The sequence below is a fragment of the Micromys minutus genome (assembly GCF_963924665.1).
Source record: "Micromys minutus genome assembly, chromosome: 7".
Taxonomy (NCBI): domain Eukaryota; kingdom Metazoa; phylum Chordata; class Mammalia; order Rodentia; family Muridae; genus Micromys; species Micromys minutus.
In genome coordinates, this window is record NC_137976.1 from 43,850,170 (window position 1) to 43,874,782 (window position 24,613).

A 24,613-nucleotide genomic window follows, 5' to 3' on the forward strand; every position below is an offset into this window, starting at 1 on the left:
TGAATAAGTCTAATATTCTCCATACTAAGTATTTGCTATACATTTTCACCTGTGATAAAGTCTCATTTTCATATTAGGTATGTAAGAGATTAATAATGATAAAGTGATCATAAAATTGAATAATTAAGATATATTGAAGCGCTCTTCGGATCCATACTCTATATTTGGTGCAGTGTAAATGGCCGGTAATGTCACTGGCAGGCGCACTCTCTCCAGCAGTATTTGTATTGTTAGTGCTTAGCAGTGCCAGCACCGTAATGTACAGTCAGTGCCTGGGGTGACTCTGTTGTCTTCCAAGCCTGAGTTCCTTCTGCAGCAGTGTGCTGCCATTGTTAGAACATAGTTTTCCTCATGTCTGTCACTAGCATAGATATGTCTTTTCCATTTTAACCAAGTCTTTACTCTGTATTTTTGTCATAACTCAAAGTTTGAATTATGATAACAAAGCTAGCATAAATTTTTCCTTCAAATTTTTATTAGAAAGCTCACTAACTATGGACTTTTTAATCTATTTCTGCGTAGGATTTTCTTTCCTGATAAGTTGGGAATGTTTAACTTTACAGTTTCTCTTTGGCATGGGTTTGCATGTCCTTATTCCTAGCATCACTATTTGTTTGCTTCCTGGAGCCATATTATTGAAATTAGAGTTGACTGGAAAGAGCTGTGCACTGTTGAGTGCCTGATGCACAGGTAGTATCACTGAACTAAGGTATGGCTTGTATCCCAGGTAAGATGGATGAACAGCACACTGTCTCCTCGTGCTACTTAGACTGGTGTCTAACTTAAAAATTAATACTTCTGGAATTTTCTCTGTAATCTTTTTAGATTACACTTGGCCACAAGTAGCAAAAGCTATAAAAGCGTAAGTGTGGTAGAAGGAGACTTCTCTGTGACAATAAAGCACGAAAAAGGAAGGGATATTTGACAGCTGCCCTTTAAGGACAGAAAGCAACATAAACAGAAAATGGGGTTTTAGGAAAAGAAGAAGCAGGGCCAGAAGGTTGGGTTATTTCTTAGCTCCTACAGAAGCAGGCCTCTTGTGAAAGACAGAGAGGATTGGTTTAGTTTGTGCTCCAGAAGAGACCTGTTACATCTTTACAGTTGCTCTCTGGCCACAGAGTAGAGAAAACTGTGAAGCAGCACCATCTTTTTTTCAGATTATGTGTGCTGCTGAGGCTCCCCTGCCATCCACTTTGTCTGCGGCGTCATCCCTAGGAAAGGATAGGTTTTGTTAGACATGCAGGAATGTTATGCCACAGAGCTGATGGTTTAAAGATGCAGGTTTACCAGTGGTCTACACTGTAAGACAGGTGATAGAAAGGCTGGGAGGACTTTTTTTCAAACATACTGTCTTTGACTATATGACTTCACGCTAGTCAGACGAATGATACCTCCTCCTTTTTCAGTCTTTAGACTGGAAAGCCTGATTGCAGACATAAATGGTGAATGGGAGAAATCTTGGCTTTTCCTAAGCAGGATTGTAGGCTATTGTGAGTAGGTAGATGCTGCCTCTTAAAGCTGCACTGCCTCTATGGGGCACGTAAGAGAAGGGTGTGCTTTGCTCACACTCAAAGAGAGCCTCTGAGTCAGTGTGCTGGGTGTTCTGAAGTTTACCATCACAGCTACCTGCTGAGTGCTCATATGAGGAAGGACCAGTGTAATTAGTGGCAGAGGGAGACATGTATTTGAGGCCTGCTAGTAGTAAATCTATTTTCCTCCCACCATTTTCTGTGATTATCTTAATTGTTGTTATTGTCCTTCTTCTGCCACTTTCTCTTCTAAATAATATTATTAAATATTGAATTAATACTTTATCTTTAAATTAAATTAGTTTAATAATTTGTTATTGTTGTTGTTGTTGAGTTTTTATCATGAGACGTGTCTTAAGAGAATAGGCTTCCTAAGCTTGAAAAGCACAGTTAAATAAGTTCTCTCTACCATTGATAATGAGGGACTGGCATTAAGAGCCCATACCAAGAGCCTATGTTTGATTCCCAGCACCGTTACCACCCACAGCTTCAGTTCAGAGAAGCTGAACATCCTCTTCTAGATTCTGTGGGGACTGTACTCATGTGAACACCCATGTACCCACCCCAGAGACACACATATTTAAGTGAAAGTAGCAGTATTTTTAAAGACTATAAAAATAGATGATATCCAATTATTGAAGTACAGTGAGTATGTATTTTGGGACACTTGTGCCCACAGCAAGGGATACACACTGGGGCATTGCTGTTTATACAGTAAATACATGTTCCGTGGTTTTCATTACTTGGCAGCCTGAGATAACGTTTGGTTTATCAAGAACTTGGCTCATTGATCAAGGACTCTGAGCTTGTCTTACAATCACAGATGATGGAGTAACCCCCTTTGAATGAAATCTATCAATTGCTTCACTTGATACATATAGACTGTTGGCTAAATTTGTTGTTCTTTGAGGCATGGCAGCTAGAGTAAACTAAAATTTTGTGATTAATAACCTTTCCACCCTCTCATTGATTATTGGAGGTAATTTTTCAGGCTTATATCATTTTTGTCTTTCCTACTATTTTTTTAAACTCTTCCTTTAAACTCAATTTCTTACTGCTTTTGAGAATTATAATCAAGAACATCATTAACACCCACTGTTTTACCTTCTTTTTTACAGTTTGAAAATAGACTGATAGGAAATTAAATCCAGCTTGCTAGACAACTGTAAATTATTCAAGTGTCCGGTTCTCAGTTGGAGTTGCTTTACACCTTTAGATTACACTTTCCTGACCATTCCATTCTGACACATACTACCTACAGTTCACTAACTGCTTTATTCATCTCTCAAGAATGCTAAAATTAAATGTCTTGTTTTATGTCTGACCCTGTGCAGGGGTTTCTGACTCTACTTTTCCCCCATATCCGGGTGGCTCTTGGTTTTCACACACTGTAAACCACCTTGGCCTGCATATCAGAGTTGAACAGTTCCATTCCCCTCTCACATCAGGAAAAGACTATCTGAATCAGAGAAACGAAAGAGATGGTGGTTCCTCCTAAGCCATTATAGCATGCAAATGGTAGGTTGTTGGCTACAGTTAAGTACTGGGGTTTGCATAGCTCATTGAAAAGACTCACATCTAACTGATCGCAGCACTTTGGTGTGTTAGGAGACAGACAACAAATAAGGTCTCGCCATCATTAAAAAACAGCTCAACAGTAGAGAAAGGATTTTTCTAAACTGCTGATACAAAGTCATTATCTATTGATATATCTATATCTATATCTATCTATCTATCTATCTATCTATCTATCTATCTATCTATCTATCTACCATCTATTTATCTATCTATCATGTATCTCTATCTATCTATCTATCTATCTATCTATCTATCTATCCATCTATCTATCCATCTATCTATCTACCATCTATCTACTATCTATCTCTCTATCTATCTATCTATCGACCATCTATCTATCTATCATCTATCTCTATCTATCTATCTATCTATCTATCTATCTATCTATCTATCTATCTATCTATCTATCTAATTTTCGAAGTACCAGAAAGGAAGCAGTAACCAGAGTAAGATGTGGACTGTCTAGAAAGACTGAAAATAGGCTATGCAGGACGGGGATGAAGGTAAACTTCAAACCACACACACTAGCCATTAGTGGGATGCCTGAGATTCTATTTTGGTGGACTCTCTGTTTGATTCAACCAGCCTCATAAATAGCCAAGGAAAAACCTTAGTGTTTATCTGCTCTTGTGCAGGGTTCTTCTTGTCATTAATCTCCAAATCTAAATACAATACCGTTTATAAGAGATGTGGGCAGCCTAGGATTTTAGTATCTGTACATGGTACTGAACACACATATGTTTGTGTTTGGAATAAATGCTTTTTGTATGTAAAACTAATAGTATAATGTAATTCACAAGTCTTGGGGCTAAAATACATTTTTCTAAAGGCACTGGAAATACTTTCTCCTCTGCAATTGATAAAATGCCTAAGTGTATGGTTTCCCATTGATTTTTTTTTTTACTATTAAAAATGCTTGTTATCACATAAAATATTGGGTCCCCAATATGGATTTAATTACCACTCAAGACAGCTTATCCTGAATGATTAATAAACCACAGAAGCAGCCATTTCCTTTGCTCTCTGTATGGCCATGGTATTTTTGGAAATTGGGCTGCCCGAGCCAAGCTTTATATGTAGATAGAATGGGAGTTGTTAAATAGCCTATCAATTCACAAGAAACTTTGTTCTTTTATTAAGAGCATGCCAGATAACTAGTTCCATTGGAGTTTCAATAACTTCTCGTCCTCTTAAAGCAGCCACATGAGTCACATAATCACTTCAGTCAGCAGAAATTGTTGCTACAAAAGCCTTAGGAACACTGCTTTCTTTCTCCTCCTCTCCTTCCCTTCCCCTTTCTCCCTCCCTCCTCTATTCTCTCCCTTCCCCCTCCTACCTCCCACTTTCTTCTGTCTGTTTTGTCTTTGGTTTAATCATAGACAAATGCATACTTAGTGAAGGGTTTTATCAAAGTGAAATTTTTTATTTTATGAAAATATTTTATTGCTATCTGAAATAAGAGAATTAATCTCATTCTCATCTGCACTGAACTGGTTGAATAACTAGCAGTACACTCAGATTTTGATATAGTATACTTATTGAAATGAACAGGGTGTATTAATTAGAAAGAGCATGGTATGTATATACAACATCAGAGCCATGGGTGACTCAGTGGGTAAAGGCACTTTCAAATCAGCCTGATGATCAGAGTTCGATCTCTGACACTTGTATGTTAGAAGGAAAGGATCAATTCCTGCAAGTTGTCCCTGACCACACTCCACCCCACTCCACCCCCACACATATATGTATAAGATAGAGGTTTAAAGGGTACAAAATGACATAGTTCCTGAGCTTATTGAAAATGGTCATAGGAGATTCAGTTGTGGTCGCATAAACACTTCCCTTTCTCTTAAGACCAATGGAGAACACAAATATTTACATTACAGTTCCTAACAGCAGTGTGTTTCAATGTATAAGATGATGTCATACAAGTTTTAAAAGAAAACCCTAGTGAATAGCTATTGGCTTTGAAGTGAGGACAACCTAAACACAATCGAGAAATAAGGAAGATGGATAAGTTACCTGTGTTATGTTGTTTACAAGGCCCAAAAACAGGATGAATCCTGATGTTTTATGTGCATGGACCCAAGACTGTTTGAAGATGACATTATAAGTTTAATGACATTATTATGCTAGTATTGTATTGGAGCAGATATTCATGGAGTGAGAGAGGGATATGTGTCCATGCATAACCAACCGTCAGTATCTTTTCCTGACTCATTTAATTTTTGATAGCACTTTCCTATAATATTTGAGTTTTACATGAGTATATATATGAATATATATCTGTATAATATGTATCTGCATCTTACATCTAATGAATGAGAAAGCATGTATCAGATAAAAAATGTGATAGCATATAAAGGAGTACTTATTTTGTCTAGACTCCAGGATTGCTTGATTTGGAGATGATACAATGTTGTTACAACCTCCCTGATGTGGACACAACAATGCTTTTATCATCAAGGATAACCTTTTTCAAGTCATTAAAAGATAATGGGGGATTAATAGGATCTAAAGGATATTGAGACACTTATAACCTGATTATTTCTTAGCTATTTTACCCAATTATACATTTAAATTTTTGTAAAGGCTTGATGCTCCCTCTTTCACTAAAAAAATAAGTTTATATACGTACTAGATAGATGCAAAAAAATGTGTTTTGTCGTAGATAAATGACGACTCAATCAGTTTCATGACCCATAATGTGCTCATACTCCAAGTGTTTGGAAATTGCAGTTTTCAAATGCGTATTTTACTGTATGAAATAGTTTTATTTCAAATGTAAGCCAAGAAGAATCAAGTGACTCTTACAAAGCATTTACTTAACGTTACAAGTGCATTTACCTTAGTGTAGAAATGTAATAGTAAAGCAGCAGCTATGGCAGAACATCTGGAGGGCTCCTGTGGGAGTGAGTTTGATCCCTGAGAAGGCATCCTTTATCAGGCTTGTGATAGGAATCAGGTGACACTGTTCTGAAGAAACATGAACAGGTGAACGGAACTGGTAATCCTTTAATATCTCATTTAAGTTTTGAATTTACTGAGTGGAAAGAAGTAGATTTATTAAGTTAATTTTTTAAAGCTCAATTTAGCCCATTAAAATGAATGCATGATTATGTACTTAGGATTCTCGGTGAATCCAGTAAATGTCTGAGCTGATAGATGGTTTAGAAATTAAAATTATAACCCAGTGAGAACTAACTGGGCAAAACAAAGTCATTTTAATTAAACTCACTTTGATTCATATTCATATTTTCTCCATCTTCTACCCGCCCCCAGGTCACAGTAATGAAAGGCAGTAATAGAAATAAAGATCATTCAGCAGAAGGAGAAGGGGCTGGAAAACGACCGAAACGGAAGTGTCTTCAGTGGCATCCATTGCTAGCCAAGAAACTTCTGGACTTTTCAGAAGAGGAGGAAGAAGACGAGGAAGAGGAAGATATTGATAAAGTAAGCCTTCTATTCACCATAGAAACATCAAGGATATTTAGGCATTAATCATTTTCTAGAAAACACAGTAAACATTTCTATAATTTATTTCCTTCTTAACTTCTAAATTTAACTTTCACTGTTCTTCTAATAGTTTAGAGCAAAAGAGTTCTTTTCTAGTAATTCCGTCAACTCACAGTTGGGGCTCTTCATAAATAATGTTCACCTGGCAGCCTCTCCTCTGCTTCCAGCCCAGCCTTGCCTCCTGCTGCGCTTAGCCTTTACTGCTGTGCCATTTGTGGTCTGGCTGCATTCTCCTCTCCCTGCGTACTGTGGCCATAGTCTCCAAAGTTTCCTTCTTCTTGGACCCCTACCTCCTCCACCCAGGAACAGTGGCCCCAGGACTTAGGGTCTTTCCATTGTTTCAGCAAGGCCCAACTGTTGTATTATAAGTAACTTCATAGCACTCACAGCTATTTACCCTGTGCTTAGCTTTCAGGACCTGAGAAGTTGTGACAGTAGAGGGTTTGCCCCTTCTGGTCAGTCTTCAGAGCCAATAGCAGACATAGAACAAGAATATAATGAATAGAGGACGAAAAGTCATGTATTTATCATGATAGAGTTTACAGGTGTATGGTTTTCAGTATTTTCCAGGCCATTGACATCCAGTCAGCTTTTTCTGAATAACACACTTCTAACAGAACTCACCTTGTTCTGAGGAGTGAGCCCATTTCCACATATGCCCTCTCCCATGATGTCGGCAGTAAATTGTCTGTGAGGCATGTTTCAGGGAAACTTAAAATCATGGCACTCTTGTTTTAGAAATTGCTGACTTTATGCTTCGTTTGACTTTTCTGCCTTGTTGATTTCTTGGTCCCTGTGGTTGTCTCCTCTTTCCATGAAAGACAGCACTCTCTTCTGTTTATATAGCTTCCCCACTCCCATTCTTTCCTGGCTGCTCTCAGTTCATCCTGGTATATAACTTTACTCTCCTATTAATGCTTAAATCTATAAACAATTATATGTCTACAGACTTTGGTAGACTTAGTCAAGAGGTGTGAGAGTTTGAGTCTAGCTTTGGCTATGTAGTAAATTTTGTCTTAACAACCTAAACCTTTGAGACTGGACCTTTAATCTTTCTCCATCAGAATTTTATCCTGATCTTTATACTCATATTTCAGACTGTGTACTGTCTTGTTTTTTTCTCTCTCTCTCTAGTCTATCTCTCCCTATCTCTGTCTTTAGTCTATCTTTCTATCCATCATCCATCCATCCATCCATCCATCCATCCATCCATCCATCCATCCATCCGTGCTAGGAATGTTGGTTTGAATGCACTCAAAGCTAAGCTTTTCCTTTTCTCCTCCAAATCTTGCCTGTCTTTCCTATATGAGTAAAGGCAACTACAACATTTCCAATTAATGTTTACCTTGTTGGATTTTGCTCAAGCTTTCTATCCACCCACAAATTCTCTCAGCTATACCTTTTAAATTATGGACTTTATGTGACTCCTTTTTAAAATTCCTTCTGAACTACCTTGGGGTAAGTCTCCACTATTTCTCACAGGAATTATTTTAATCCCACCCATCTTCCTTCCTCCATGCTTCCTCTTGTATTGTCTGTTCTGCCCAGAGCAGTCACAGGAATCCTTTTAGAATGGAAAGCCAGTCACGTCATCTCCCTGCTTAACAAGGGCAGGGATTGTGTACTCACTGCTCAGTTAAAGTGGCCTGACCCATGGCAAGTCCCCAGTAAACAGTTGTTGACTGAAAGATTAAAGATCAGTTTACTCTGTCTTAGAAATGTTCCTATCCCCAGCTTTAGTCTCAGATTTTTAGGTCATTAATATCCAGGTCATTATTCCACTGCAGGTGTCCATCTAGCTACCAATAGCCACTTCAAATGCAAATTACCCATCGCTGTTTTTTCTGCCCTTTATGGGATTATTTTTCAATTTCAGATTGATTCTGTCTTGAATGTTATCTCTGTCCTCATCTTCCTTTTTTTCTGGATTCCCTCCTTCTTTCCCCCTGGACATTGGAAATAAACTTTTAATTGGCTTCTCAAGGTTTGGTTGCTATGATTTACCCACAGAATCCGAGATCTGCAGTATCAGCTGCAGCTTTTTAAAATACAAATCTAACACTGTCTGTTTACGCATGGCTCTACATTTGTATTAGTTTGTCTTGTTACTGCAACACAACACCTGATAAAAGCGACATAAGGAAATGTATATTATTACAGTTCCTGGGCTGTAGTCCATCATAGCAGGGAGAGCATGGCAGCAGTGGCAGGAGGCAGCTGTCACGTGGTGTTCATAGTATGCAGAGAGCAAAGGGTGCTATGGTCTGTGCTCAGTCTTTCCATCTCACTTAACCTAATCTAGAAAACTCCATAACAGAGATGCCCAGAGATTTTGTTTCTATGATGATTCTAAATCCCATCAAGATTAACTATAATACCATTGCATCCACCCTAGTTACCAGCATTTATTTCTTATAATGTTTTAAGAGATGCTTGGTAAATAAAAATAAAATCATCTGGTTTTAATCTTTATTTTCTTGTTGTTTGTGTAATTGCTCACTTTCCAGCTGACTGATTTAATGAAATAACTATAAAATTAGAAAGTAGTTAAGAACCTTTGATTCCCATATTTAGAACAAAAAAATGCTGACAGTTTGTTTCAAACCAATAACTGGTGTATGGATTCAGATTCCCACCTTCCACCATGGCAGACTATGTTCTTCATTACATGGTTCATATTTTCTACCATCTTCATCCCAAAACTTCTTTTTCCTGTGTTGTGCTAGAAAGCTGTATGCTCATGGTTGAATGAAGTTCTAAGCCCCAGTTTCTGCTTCTTTACACATCCCTACTGATAAGTCAACATGTTCTAATCCAGCTTTCAAAATTTTATCCAGGAAGGGCCCCCTTGTCCTTCTGTATTTACAAGTGCTTGTCAGCACATTCCTTTTTAATTCATTTGTTTATATGTATTTTTCTCTTTTGAAAAGTTATTTTTAAAAATAGTTATAGTTTGAGTTTTAGAACACAAATAATAAAAGTTACTTATTTCTGAAGAAAATAGGATTATTTCTATAATTTACATAATACATTTATTCCTAATTTTCCTTAGCTTCATAGCTTCAGAATACCAAGTAAATACCATTTGGAAATTAATAGCAATAACTATTGTAGTGGTCACATACATAAGGAAGGAAATAAATCTGTACTTTTTATTCATAGTAATCTTAATATATTTCTGAGTCAGCCATAGTTTCAAGAGTTTTCTTTATTTTGTGTTTGAAGTTAATTGATGGTTGATTTGTTGTGTTTGCAACATTTACTTAAAAGTCTATAAAAGTAGCTAACTTGAGGTTGATAAGTTGACTCAGAAGGTAAATGCACTTACCATGCAGACCTGGTAACCTTAGTTAAATTCTTGGAAGTCAAAAATTGAAGAGAGAACCAACTTAACAGAGTTGTCATGTTGTGTCAAGGGTAACTTCCCCTCCTACCCCATCATACATAGACATCCATGCAAAAATACTAATATTTAAAGTGTGATAAGTTGGGATAGGCAAATGATTTATTCTACAGTATTTGTTTCCTGCTGCCTGATAAATATTGTGTGAAGGTGATAGTTACCTTCTACTTGTGGTTCTAGAACTCTCTGGGCATTGGTCAGGAGCTTACGAGCGACAGAACCAGAAACTAGAGCCTGGCAATCCTTTATTAACAAGGCCTCCAGGGAACCCAGTCCACTTCTGAGCATCAGGACTGCTGCCTTACTGAGTCATGCGGACGGATGACTACCCTGGGCCTTCTTGGTTTTCATTGTAGAATAAGAAATAAAGAATACAAACTTAGCTAATCTGAATTTCTGCACAATTGTGTTTCTGAGAAACATTGCAGAATTATATGTTAGTCTTAGAGATACTGCATTCGAATTATTTCCTGAGATCTGTGATCACAGATGTGCTTCATGCAATTTAATCTGGCCGTGATATGCTGGAAGTGTTACAAGGATGATTCAGAAGAGGAGAGACTAGATCGTAGGTCAGAGTGGTACCAAGCCTGAGAACTGCACAGATTCAGATGAGCAGTGATTAGACTGGTGCTTTATGGAAGTCCTCAAAGTCCTTGACTAGTAATCAACAAAATGCTTAGGAAGGAAAGGACTCAAGATTAAGGCTGGCTGTTTAAACCTAGGGGAATCTATCCTTATTGTCATAACATCTTGGAAGATAAGACTGATGATTATGTGATTAAAGTTGTCCTGTGAAGTTCTTTAAAACAGTTATGTAAAGGTTCTATTGATACTTTATATAAGAAGCTCTACTGGCATCTGCAAAGCTTGAATGTTCTATATTTGCTTTTTATTATATATGGTAAACATTCCTTTCCATGTTATTAACTATAAGGTATTACTTTTTAATGATCAGAAAGAGGGAATATACTTGTATTTTTATGTGGATATCATTAATCTTGAGACCCATAAACCATGAAATCATTTTTTGTTCACTCTGAGCATTTGGTTAAATGTTAATATCAGATAATGAGTTGGCCTCTGCAGTTATAAAGGTAAATAAGAGATTTTTGTCCTCAAAGGCTCACTGTTTAGTGAGAGAGGAAAAAGGTAAGTAATTATAAAATAATGTAATATATGTTTTAATACAGATAGGCAGAGGTTCCCATGGAAACTAAACAGGACACTTCGTAAGTTAGTTACCAACTACCAAGGGTAGTTAATGATTTTTTTAAATTAAATTTTCAGTTTGTTAGAGCTAAGGAAAAAAAATACAATTTGCAAGTCAAAACTGGTTGTTAAATCAAAATAGTTGGAGCTGTGTTAAGCGCATGGCTTTTGCTTTGGTTGGTGGTAGGTTCAACTTCTTGAGGTGGATGACCTAGAGCAAGATGTTGGTGAGACTGAAGATGAGGAGTCACCAGAGCAGCGAGCCCGGAGACCAATGAATGCATTTCTTTTATTTTGCAAGCGCCATCGCTCTCTTGTCCGACAGGAACACCCAAGGCTTGATAACCGAGGTGCTACCAAGATACTAGCTGATTGGTGGGCTGTTCTTGATCCAAAGGAAAAGCAGAAATATACAGACATGGCCAAGGAGGTAGGTTACAAGGACAAGTATGATAGTAGTAATCATGGAAACCAATTCTATAAAATGTATGCAACACATATGCAGTGGCCCTTGTTAATGGTGTCTTCTTCTGTTGTTATCAAATGCCAAGGAAAAAATTGACAACATAAGAGATTTTTCTCCTAATATCCCAGGAATATATTAAGTTGATCACAGAATGATAAAGTTCTAAGGCTAAATAACGTGTGTTTATGTGTGTGTATGTGTGTGTGCATGTGTTCATCTCTGACCTCAGCTTTAAAAAAAGTTACTAAAAAACAAAAAACAAACAAAAAAAAAAACCCAAACAAAAAAAAAATTAGTACAATAAGAAAGTTGGACCTCGGTTTGTGTGTCTACCAGCTCTTATTTCGTCATACTTTGAGTTTTTAGTAAGCACAGTTGGTGTAGTGTAGCATGAAGACATGAAACCCATGCTTGCACGAATGGCAGTAACACAGGCTGGGCTGTGATGCTTCAGCAGTTGTAGTTGGTGAGGAACACTCCCACATGGGAAGGTTGCATATAAATCCCCAAATGATAGCAAAGACTAAATATCTTCAGAAAGTACTGTATTAGATTTGTTTCTACAGCAGTCTGGAATGAGATCACTGTCCATTAAGTATGAGTGGACTTGGTTCTAAGTAAGGAATAAGTATTGTCAGGGTGGGTAAGTCTGAAAGGAATAATTCTGACATTATTTACTTGGAGTTTCAACTTGCAAGAAAACTTCATTCATGAAAATCCCTGCTACCTCATTAACTTCTGTGGGGAAAAATGAGCCAGTGAGGGATAAAATGATGTAATTTCAAGACACTTTTATTAGCCATCTCAGTATGAAGAAAAATAATACCTTCAGTTGTGGTTTTATTGAGTTGTTTAATAAGGAAACCTGCAACATAAAATTTTCTTTTAAAACATTCAGGGAAATTTAAATCCAGAGTAAATGACTAGTGTTGCTGTGTAATTAATGATCACACAAGGCTTTAGGAATTTACTAATTGTTAAAGATAGAATTTTAACTATACTGGGTGTCTATAAAATTTAAAATCAATTACAGCAACCTACATGAGTTTTAAACATTTCAGTAGATTTCCACAAGCATAAAGTAATTAACAATAAACCTTCCTCATTAAGTAGGTTTACATCCTTTCATACTCATACTTTATATGATAAAGTAAACAATTATCTGAGACCTCACGGAGAGCAGCATACGCTTCCTATAATTAAACACTTGAGTTTGATTTTGGATAACATGCAGCATATTGCCAGTATAGTGTTTGCCTTTTCTTAAATACAGCTAATTTACAAACCCAATAGGTGGCCACTTTTTAGAGGAGGAACTATTATTTTTGCACAGGAAATCCCTTATTAATTACTTAATTACCTTCACAATATTTGCCATTGTGGTGCTATAATGAAATCTGTTTAGGTAGCTCCCTGCAGCCTACAAGTGGAAACCAGAAAGTCCCACATTGCATCTTGCCTTGTTTATAGTTATTCATATAAAATATTTTCTCATTTATACTCCAAAGTCTGATCGATTCTGCTACTTCCCAAATTATCACACAATTGGTCTCATGTGGTTCTTTCTTTCAGCTTATGTACTAAATGTTTCACAGTTACATTAAAGTACATGTAATTTTGCTAGAGCCTTTTTTTGTTAACATTGTAGCCTTAATTGGAACGTCAGTTCATTCAGCTGTTACTTATTAAGAAGTTTCAGTATTCCAGATTTTATGGTGTTTGCTAGTGATACAAGGTAGACACAAAGAAGGCCTGGGTGTTCAAGACCAAGTCATTTTGAAAACTACTTCACATGTAACTTTTCAACTTTGAATCCTCAATTGTGAATGTTTTGCTAAACTCAAGACATTCTTTCAGTGCTTTGTGTCATTTGTCATCTGTATCCTGGCCTTTGTTAGAGTGAGAATACTCTGGTTTACCCACAAGAATACAGCCTCAGAATGTGTCCTCAGCTGTTTTAGTCACTGTGCAAACATCATACTTTATTTACCTAGCTGAGACCGTTTTTACAGAGCAAGGCAATGTAATTTTAGGAGACCACCATTGTGGAATATAGTTAACTAAAACATTATTGTAATTTGTGCTTTTTCTGATTGTAAAAGAAACATCTCTTTTAAAAACTAGCAATGAACCCACATCTCTCCCCTTCCCTCTCTTCCTCCTTCCCCTTTTTCTTCCTTTTGTGTTATTCATGAAATTTCTTTGACTTTTCTTTTCTCACATTTGGTAATGAACTACCTTTTCTAAGATGTGTTGCCCTTTTTTCATAAATTACTGTATAGTATAAATTGATATTGAAAGCTAGTTAAAAATTTTTCTGTTTGCTTCTTTTGTAATGAAAAAGGTTAAAGAGTTTAAAGAAAATTATTAAACCAAGCGAACATTTTTGAGAAAATTTAAGCATTTTATAAAAAGATAGTGGACATGTGAGTTATACATCAGATTTCTTAGTGTATTAGAAGATGAATCTTCACTAAGACTTTTTTTTTCTCCTTACCCAAACCCCCATCAAGGGGGTTAACCTCCATCAAATAACAAGGTTAGTTTTTAAAATACATTTATGTATGTGTGTGTGTGTGCATGTGGATGGAGATCAGAAAACAGACAGCATTTCCTGTGTGGGTTCTAGTGATAAAAGTCAGACTTTCTGGCTAAGTAGCATCATCAACCACTGAGCTAACATGTCAGCACAAAGCTAAAAATGTTAATAAAATTGTATTTTTTAATTTTTAAGATTAGTGCAAACTAGAGAAATGACTGTTCTCTTAATTACCTAAATTGAGGAAAGCTGTATCTTAAACATATTTATATTCGTAAGGCTCTCTTATTGCCACATAACTTTCCTCTTCCAGGCTTTAGGTAGTCATATTCATCGCCAGCTCCACTGCTTTCTTCTTTCTTCTTTGTTTTCTTTCTTTTCTTCTTTTTTTTTTTTTTTTTTTTGTTTTGTTTTGGGTTTGGTATGTGTCTTTTCTACAAAGCAACAGCACAATGATTCTTCACGTATGTAATTCTTATCTTTGTTATAAAAGTTTTTCAGTTAATATATAACTTGAAATACTTTTCTACCAAAATGTTTATCAAAACCATGAACCAAATTCACTGTTTTGTCATGTTTGTTACTGTTTTGAAAATTTTGCAAGGATAACTCGCACCAAAGTAGTACACTGTCCTACTGGTGAGGTTACACTGCATCCCACTGTCCTACTGATAAGTTTACACTGCATCCCACTGTCCTACTGGTGAGTTTAGCTTCTGTGAAGGGAAAGTTTTCAAACTAAGGAGGTAGAGATTAGTACCACTTCTCAATTCTCCCCTGCACTCTGACATGGGTATATGTTGAAATTTTTGCCTGTGATGAAGAAAAAGAAAGCTCTAACAGAACTATGGTAAAGGTTCCTTAAGCTCCCCATGGTGGATGTGATTATAAGACAAATTGTGTTAGAGCCCTTTACTTTATTTTAAATAATTTTCTCTGTAATTTCTTCAATGGTCTGATAGAAAGTCTTTTTCTAGAATCATACTGGGGTTGACTTTTTTTTTTTCACTCTATGTAGATCTAGGCTGTATTAATAACTAGAAACACTCATGGACACTGAGATAGCACCCCACACTCAGTTAAAATTTAATAAGTGGAGAAAACCTATCATTAATATTAAAGTGTATTTAGATCAAATCTCCACTTATGTAATGATCTGAAAAGCACTTATTTGAGACCTCATTTTAAAGCATTAACAGAATAGATTATTGTCTTTTGTTATATAATAATGTCATTGTCAGATATAAAGGAAGTAAAATACTGTGACAGAGGGTATGCATTTGGTGACAGTACTGAATAACAAAAGAAGCAGCAATTAGATTGCAGCTTTTTTATTTTTTGCTAGCAAAATACAATAGTGGATAGGGCTAAAACAAGAGAGTCAGCATTGCTGAATGCCTCCAAGAGTAAGGAACCATTTGTAAAGCACATTGAAGTTAGACAATTTAATCAGCTGCAAATTTGCAGGAAAGAAAGTTGAGGGTCATGAAGTAAATTTTGATTTTTTATAAAACTTTAAAAATCAGCTGTTTAGCAAGTCTTGCTATCTTTGAGAGTTTTTTCACCAAAATCTTAAGATCAGTAGTCTGTGATTGATGTTCTTGTGTGAGCAGCATGGCCCAGGATGTCTGGATAGATGGGGCCGGTCCCTTGAGCCCTCACTCCTGTGATAATGGATTTTGTCCACACAGTTGACCTACATGGTAGTTACTACATTTAGCTATTTGCTCCAGACTGTAAACTAAGTCTTCCAACATTACTTCTTTTCCCTGCCTCCACTGTAATTACTTTCCTGGTAACCTTGTCATAACAAATGATTAATCCTTTCTGTTGTGTCTTATAGCTGAATCAGATCAAATGATTGACGAGCTACCAAGTTCCAAGGACATATAAGCGTCTTTACAGGCTGACAGTGCTCTTGCCTCTGACCTTTCTTGCTCCCTTAGCTTGTGTTGCCTTACTGTTTTTATATGAATTTATGTGTTATTGTTCTCAGTCATTCACATTTTAAGCTCCTCTCATTAGTATATACTTGAGTAGTGTTTTAATGTTGTTCTTCAGTGGTATGTTGCTTACCTAGCATGTCTGAGGCTCTGGTTTTAATATCTAGCACCAAACCAAAGCTAAAAAATAAAAATGTTTTATGTATGTATTGAGCATTTACATTGAATTTAAGAATCTACATGATTCTTGTTATTATATCATTACAGAGTATTGTCCCTCATTATAAAGTGTCAGTTACCATTTTCTAAAACAGTCCTCATAGGCCAGGCCTTTCTCTATTGCACACTTGTTATCTACTCAGAGCAAACTTCCTGTATTATAGACCCATTTGCAAAACCAGCTTTCATGAGAGAAGGAGGGATTCTACCTTGATTCACTCTTTTTCTGTCTCCAGTGTCTAGAGTCTGTCTTCTAGTCAGTGCTCACCAGGTCTGCAGTAAAGGTTCATAATATACAAGATAGTAAAAAACCATATGGGTAATTGTTGGAGCCTTATGGTAGTGGCCGCACTGTTCTAAATTAGTGTAAGCTGGCCGTCATTAACATCAGTGGATGATTCATTGATCAAGATGTCAGTGTTCCCATTACACTTGATTTTCACCGAAACAGATCACTAAGTGACTAGTAGCAATATGTTACTAGTGAAGAACGTATCCGAAAATTGAATATGAGGAGAAGGGCCCTCTCAAGAAGCACGACATTCAAGTACAAACGATATCCAGCCTCCTTCACAGCTGGGGGCTTTCTTAGAAAATTTTACCTACCAAAAAAGATCATTTTATTTTTCATAGATGTGCTAATAAATTGATTTGAAAGTCTTTGGTTACTTCAGATGACTGTTCATGTCACACACCTACCACGATCGCCATTTTTGAAGCATGACAACAGTGCGTACGTCTGCTACTTGTTTTTCCTGCCACTTATCATTTTATGTCTTCAGACAGCAGACAGGTCATTCTTCAACCTCAGTGTAATATGTACATTTACACGAACGCACTGTGGTAGTGTCTCTTTTAGGTCAACTTTGTTGCTTCCAAATTTATTCTGCTATAGAGTTCAGTTCCCAATACTTACTATATTGGCCTGCTTACAACTGTCTGTAACTGTAGGTTTTTCCTGCCTGTGGCCTTCAAGGGCAGTATGCACATACCCAGACATAGACACATGCACGTAATTCAAATAAAATAAATAGTTTTTAACTAAAAAGTATTTCTAGATTTTAGTGGCCTTTGTACCACCAACCCCCTCGATCTCACATGGTTGCTGCTCCTAGCATTAACCCATGATCCAAAATGTATATTGGACCACCCTTTGAAATAGGTGCTGTGGGTTGGAAAGATGGCCTAGTGGGTAGTTAAGAGTCCTGGCTTTCTTTCACAGAACAGGGGTTCAATTTCTAGCATCCGTATGGAAGCTCATAGCATCTATAGCTTCAGTTCCAGGGTATTCAGTGCCGTCTTCTGACCTCCATAGGTACCAGAGATGTATGCAATATACAAACATACATGTAGACAAATACCCATATGCAAAAATTAAGTTTAATGCACATACACACACACACACACACACACACACACACACACACACACCCGTCACAACACTCCCTGTACACATAAACGTTTAGTACTTTGAGAAGAACCAGCTGCTTTGCACACCATTGAGAGTCATTCCAAGCCGAGCTGGTACTGTTGTGTCTGTTAAGCCCTCAGACAGCACTGCTCTGCTCTATGCTTAGTGCCTGCTGCCTGATGTGGAAGGGTCAGAGTTCTAGCCTTGCCCTTTCCATCCTCAGAGCCCTTTTGTTTTCTAATTCAAAAGCCCTCAAAGTCAGGCAACTTGTTAAGAACAACAAAAAGAGTAGAGCATCCAACGTGTCTGGTTGTCATCCCACAAGTTCTATAACTGCCTTGTTTCTGGGTCTCGGTGCTGTCATCTTCTATAAGGAAAGCAACTGAAGTCACAGAATGTGGTTTTTCCTCAACAATTTCCCGAATGACAGAAAGGGTGAATGCTGTTGAAACTTCTTAGTCTGGGTGTTAGTTAAACCTGCTTCTCATTTGTTTATAGTATAAAGATGCATTTATGAAAGCAAACCCTGGCTACAGATGGTGCCCTACCACAAACAAGCCTGTGAAATCGCCAACACCCACTGTCAATCCACGGAAGAAACTTTGGGCCTTCCCATCTGACTCTTCAAGAGACTTGCCAATCCCCAAGAAGGCAAAGACAGAAGAAATTCCTCAGCTTAACTTTGGAATGGCAGGTGAGTTTACACAATTTGCACCTGTTTTTAAAGGACATTGAGCGTTTATAAACAAATTATATAAATTGGAGGAGAACAATTCCTTTTTTTACCTGTCTGTAGCACTTGCAAGTATAGAGAATATGATGAGGTGTTAGGGTGTAGTTTACAAGGAATGTACTAGTAGCTAAAAACAGGAGATGGGGCCAAGTAGCAAATGCTGGGAGTTCCTACCAAAGACTATGGGAATGTCAATAGTAATTTGGAGCTTGTCAGGACCTTAGGGAAATTTGTGTGAACAAAATAGAGCTTCTCTTCTCGCCCAGCCCTTGGCCAGGTATTAACCAGAGTAAGGACAGAGTTATGGGTATTTAAAAAGCCACAGTTATGTAGATTACCCAAGTATCTGATACACCAAGGGTAAGCATGTGGACAAATCTATCCAACTCTGAGAATTGATCAATGAGTGTGTTTTAAAGAGAACCCCCACCCTACCCCGCCTTCCATCTCCATTAATGTTGGCTCTGAGCGAACTTAAATTTCCAGGTGGTGCCCTTTGCTACATTATTCTTTGGGTGATAAGGAAAGTTACTGCATTTATGCCTGTGAAATAAGACATTGATATCCCCCCATGCCCCCACCCCACCCCTGCTGCACAAGTGGCTGGATCTTCTCTCTTCTTCACTGTAATCCGAGACTTTTTTACCAGGAAGATATTGGGGGGTTGAATAAAGTAATATCTCTGGAGTTCTTGCTGAGCCAGAGTTCCTACACCATGTTACAAGCAAATACATTTTTTTCCTCTTTTTTTATTGGATATTTTATTTACATTTCAAATGTTATCCCCTTTCCCGGTTTCCCCTCTACAAACCTTCTATCCCCTCTTGCCTCCCCCTGCTTCTGTGAGGGTGTCCACCCACTCCTACCTCGCCTCCCTAGCATTCCCCTATACTGGGCCATAGAGCCTTCAACTGTTTACAGTGTAGAAAGGTTGGTAGGGATGCAGTTAAGCCATAGTGTGAATTCTTTTAAGTGGTCAGTAGGTCAGTAAGCCTTCATAGTTGCTTGAGCTCATGTGAAAAGTATATGTGATACTGTGTGAATGCCAGAAACATGAAACCTGACGCATGGCAGAATCCTTGGGAACAATGTCTTCAGGTTGAGAGCAGTGTCTGTAGCATGATTCCAGAACAGCTCCCAGTGTCTGTTCCAGAAAAACCAGAACAGATCTGCTCCCACCTTAGCTGTCACTTGTATAGTCTTAGCTTCAGACTATTTGTTTCTAGTCTTCGTGAACTCTCTGGACTTGACTTCTTGTGATATAAGGAGCACCATGTAAGACTAAGAGAAAACGTACAGACTACTGACATCTCAACTCAGTTTCCTTCTTATTTAGCATCTGCTGCTATTCTCTTAAAATCTAGGTTAGTGTGGACAGAGGTGTGTTTGTTTTTTAATGCACTTGTTTGTCACAAACCAAACAATAATTCTATGTAAATTATAGGAAGTATGTAAGTAATCTGCTTTTTACCTACAAAGTAGAGCTAGAATCTAGACTTAGGAAATATATAGGTCAGCTTTTTTAAAACAGTATTCTATGACACAACATATAGGAAAAAGAAAAAAATCACCCTGGTGTCATTTGCCTCAGTAATAATGTGTTGGAACGTCGTGACTAGAGCTTGCTCTTAGCTTGTGTACAGTATCACTGCTTATTTATTTCAAGTTATATCCCCTTTCAACAAGTTTAGGGACAATTAAATTAGCTTTGATTAAAAACTGGTATTTACCTCTCTTAACCTAGCAAACACAAAGAAATTGTGAAGGCCAGTTTAACACAGAATCTATTTTGTTTTATTCTTGTTTATTTGCTCCATAGTCATTGGCACTCCACATTTTATAATTTACAATAACCTGGCTTTGTCAAATACGTGATTTCCAAGAAGGAAAAATACATAGAATTTGCTATACTAACAGTTCTTTCAATAAAGGCACTACTATTTATGTGAACGTATTTTGATAGTTCTAAATAGCACTGTGTAAGTGATAGGAAAATGATTTCTTGGCTTACTCTTACACACTTACATTTGGTTTATAACTTGAGTCATCATATAACTGTATTCCTGTTTTACTTTGTAATTTGAACTGCACATTTGTATCTTTTGAATGCTATCACCCAGCCCTAGTTCCCAGGAAGAAGCTGCAAGAATGCTTCATTCTCAAGCACCCTACACATGTACTTTCTGCTGGATTCATTTCTCCCTTGACTTTTACTTTTAAATAAACTTAAGTACATATTTTATCAGGCATAATAGCTCTTAAACTATTTGTCTACTTCAGAACGTTTTCTTAATTAAAAAGAAATTATATACAAAGTCTGATTAAAGTTGTTCCATGAGTTCTTAAGGAAGACTATATGAACAACGCTCCACTTCAGGGCATACATTTAAATAGGGGAAGAAACAGAAATGTCATCTGGCAGTCTTTTATGATATCCTCATTCTAAAGATAAAATGCATGTCATGAGACCTGTGTGCACCAGAGACGCACAGGTACTTCCACATTCTTTCATCGAAGCTTTAAACGTTAACATTTGAAACATCTGATGAAAATATAGCCTGGCTCAGAGATCTACCTCCTTACTGTGTTATGTTGTCTCTCTGCACCAGGTGACTGCTGAAGGAATTAGAACAACAGAACTGACTAATCAAAACACATTAGAACACATTTCAATCTTGGGGTTGTTTGAATAGGCGCCGGAGTACTCTGAAGATTTGTAATATCTAAAAAATAACTTATTTTAAATGTTCTTTGGAAGTTTTAAAGAGATTATTTCAAAAAGCTTATTTGAATTTGGAGGCCAGTTTGAAATCGTACTGTACTCCCTGAGATCCTAGTTCTTTTGACCAGACCTGATTTCACAGGGCATAAATAACAACTTTTGATTGACAGTCTCAAATTTCTCAGCAGACAGGCATGAGTATACTTCATTTTTTTTTAAATCTTATCTAAACACCCCAGTTTTGGAAAGAAGCCTTGGGTTTGGGAGATGATTCATTCACCAACTCTAGCAGGGAAAACGTGCTGTGTTGTAAGGTACTGGAACAGTAGTAGTACCAGTAGCAGTAGATTTAAAAGGCCTGTGTGATGGTTTATGCCTATTATTCCTGCACATAAGGCCAAGGCAAGGAGATCATGAATACCAGGACTGCCTGTGCTTCGTAGTGAGACACTGTTTCAGACAAAGCAAAATGTAGAAATGGAAAAAGGCCCCTTAAGCATGTGCATTAAGCGCACGTGTATCCGGTTATATAAAGAATGAATTTTGAATTTTTTCCCATAAAATTTATATGTGGGTAGTTTGGATTTCTGCCTTTATATGTAATCATTTTCACTCTTTATGGTAATATGTGCTTTATGCTTCTAACTTGGTTATGTGCTTTTGGTCTTTAGATCCTACTCAGATGGGAGGCCTGAGCATGTTGCTACTAGCTGGAGAGCATGCTCTTGGAACGCCAGAGGTAAGCCAGGCCCTTGGTCTCTCATTGCCCTTTCCCTGCTCCCTCTGGGGCTTCAGCACACACACAGCTGTGTTCTCTTCACCTTGCTGCTTCAGCTCCCTCACTTACAGCTCACTGAGAAACTACCTGTGTAAAGTTTTAATGTGTTGAGGTTAGCAAACGTGGTACACGTGAGCCAGAAGGACTGACGCCCAACTCAGCTGCAGAATCTGCAGTTGTTTAAACCCAGGAGTAAGAGACTGATCACAATCACTTGTCATGAGTTGTGTCATGTGTATCTGGATTGCACCCCGAAATAAATTCACCCTCTTCAACACATTCCCTGTTTGTATCATGTTCTCATTTAGACTTGCTGGTGGGAATCTGATAGTAAAGGTATGAGACTGTCTGTCTCTCTAGTATCTGAATAATTCCAAGCTCCTGTTTGAACATCTGGAATGACAGCATTGTAAAAACTGTTCCAGTCTTTAAAATGGTAAAGAAAAAGTACCCAGAGCCCTCATGACCTGTTGTTCCTGTGATCTAGTTCTTAGTCTGGTGTTGCTAAACATTTTTGCATCTGATTCTGCTTAGCTGGGGCATTTATCCCCACATAATTTGCATTTGTGGCATCTTCTATTTTCTAGACCCACTTAGTAGAAATTAGTAGAATTAACCTATGGATCATGTTATTTTGCTACATTCTGGGTCTTAATTAAGGTGGAAAGTTTCTATTCAAACCAACATAGGTATTTAGGACAGAATTGCAAGAGCTACCAATATTGCCATGAAGAATGCATATGTCCAGTACCAACCATTATTACCATGGAGAATGCATGTGTCCAGTATCAACCAGTATTACAATGGAGAATGCATGTATCCAGTACCAATCATTATTACCATGGAGAATGCATGTGTCCAGTACCAATCATTATTACCGTGGAGAATGCATGTGTCCAGTACCAATCATTATTACCATGAAGAATGCATGTGTCCAGTACCAATCATTATTACCATGGAGAATGCATGTGTCCAGTACCAACCATTATTACCATGGAGAATGCATGTGTCCAGTATCAACCATTATTACCATGGAGAATGCATGTGTCCAGTACCAACCATTATTACCATGGAGAATGCATGTGTCCAGTATCAACCATTATTACCATGGAGAATGCATATGTCCAGTACCAACCATTATTACCATGGAGAATGCATGTGTCCAGTATCAACCATTATTACCATGGAGAATGCATATGTCCAGTACCAACCATTATTACCATGGAGAATGCATGTGTCCAGTATCAACCATTATTACCATGGAGAATGCATATGTCCAGTACCAACCATTATTACCATGGAGAATGCATGTGTCCAGTATCAACCAGTATTGCCATGGAAAATGCATGTGTCCAGTACCAAGCCTGCCCCTAGGGTTAGGTATTACGGCTATAGAAGCATAGGACAAAGATTTTTTTTTCATGTTTCTTTTTTTTTTATATTTTTGTTTTTCATCTTTTAGTTTAGTATTATTGCAAGCCTGCACTGTTTACTGTTGTTGAAAACTTTGAGTACATCATATTAAATTAAATATCAAATTAAAATCTATTCAACCGTACAGGCTATTTATACCATGGTGCTATTGTTATTTATAGTTTATATGTGGGACACAGAGTTGCTGGTTATATATTAAATTTAATTAACCTGTTTCTTTTCACTTTAATGTATCCAAAGTGTTAATTTGTTTACAAACATTCATGTGCAGCTCATCTTTAAGCATGTTTCTAGCTCTTGAAAACAGCACTGTTGGGCATCATTTCTGGTCCTAGCACGTAGTATGACCTCTTAAAGGCAAAACACACTTTTGAGCCTAGAGAAGTCTAAGCGTTCCAAAGACAGCTATGGACACAGTGTTCACTTTTCAGCAATCTGACTCATGACAGTTGGGGAATCAGCATCACCTCTCCTCACGGATGATGATGTTTTGTTCCCAGCTTACTCCAGAACACATCTCATCAGATAATCATTGTAGATCTTTTCCATGCTAGTAGAAAAAGGAAACAGATTTCCTACTTTGCTTAAAGCTTTACTACTGAGTTCCTTTTAGTAAGTTCTCTTGCTTCCTATAAAGAACACAGAATTTGAGACACACAATGTAAGCACTGCAGTGGTGGACCTTTTTACCCTAGTAAAATGGAAGCATTTTGAGACTCTCCAGATTAAGAAGCAAATAGTAAAGAAGCAGGTTCCCATAGCAGTAGCTATGTCTTTAGGAATTCAGCTTTGTGTTCTTGTTCCCGCCCATCATCTGAGATATTTGGGTCATTACTGAAAACAACCTTGATTCATTCGAACAGTGAAACAGCAAAACTTAAGTAAAATAATATTATCTCCAAATAGCACTGGAGAACTTACTTTAGAGGACATTATATGTCATGTAGCCCATAGATTTCTACCTTTCCATCCACATCTACATTTATTTCCTGCTAGGCAGATTTGCTAAATAGAACTTCTGTCTAGGCAGATTACCATAATGAGCTTATTGTCAGCATAATATAAACACCATAAGTATTAGTAAATAAATACAATGAATATGTGTTCACATAAAATGAGAACAATTTTGA

General features: G+C 37.3%; 1 protein-coding gene across 1 annotated transcript in view; it reads left to right on the forward strand.

Moving 5' to 3' along the window:
• The first annotated feature begins 6,395 nt into the window (after positions 1-6,395).
• Positions 6,396-24,613, forward strand: part of BBX (BBX high mobility group box domain containing) — a 76,877-nt gene continuing 58,659 nt past the window's right edge. Inside the window, exons 1-4 of the mRNA XM_080918928.1 lie at positions 6,396-6,560; positions 11,426-11,668; positions 18,315-18,510; positions 21,943-22,010. Coding sequence (XP_080775054.1) covers positions 6,399-6,560; positions 11,426-11,668; positions 18,315-18,510; positions 21,943-22,010 — 669 coding nt within the window. The 5' untranslated portion in view covers positions 6,396-6,398. The remainder of the gene's footprint in view (positions 6,561-11,425; positions 11,669-18,314; positions 18,511-21,942; positions 22,011-24,613) is intronic.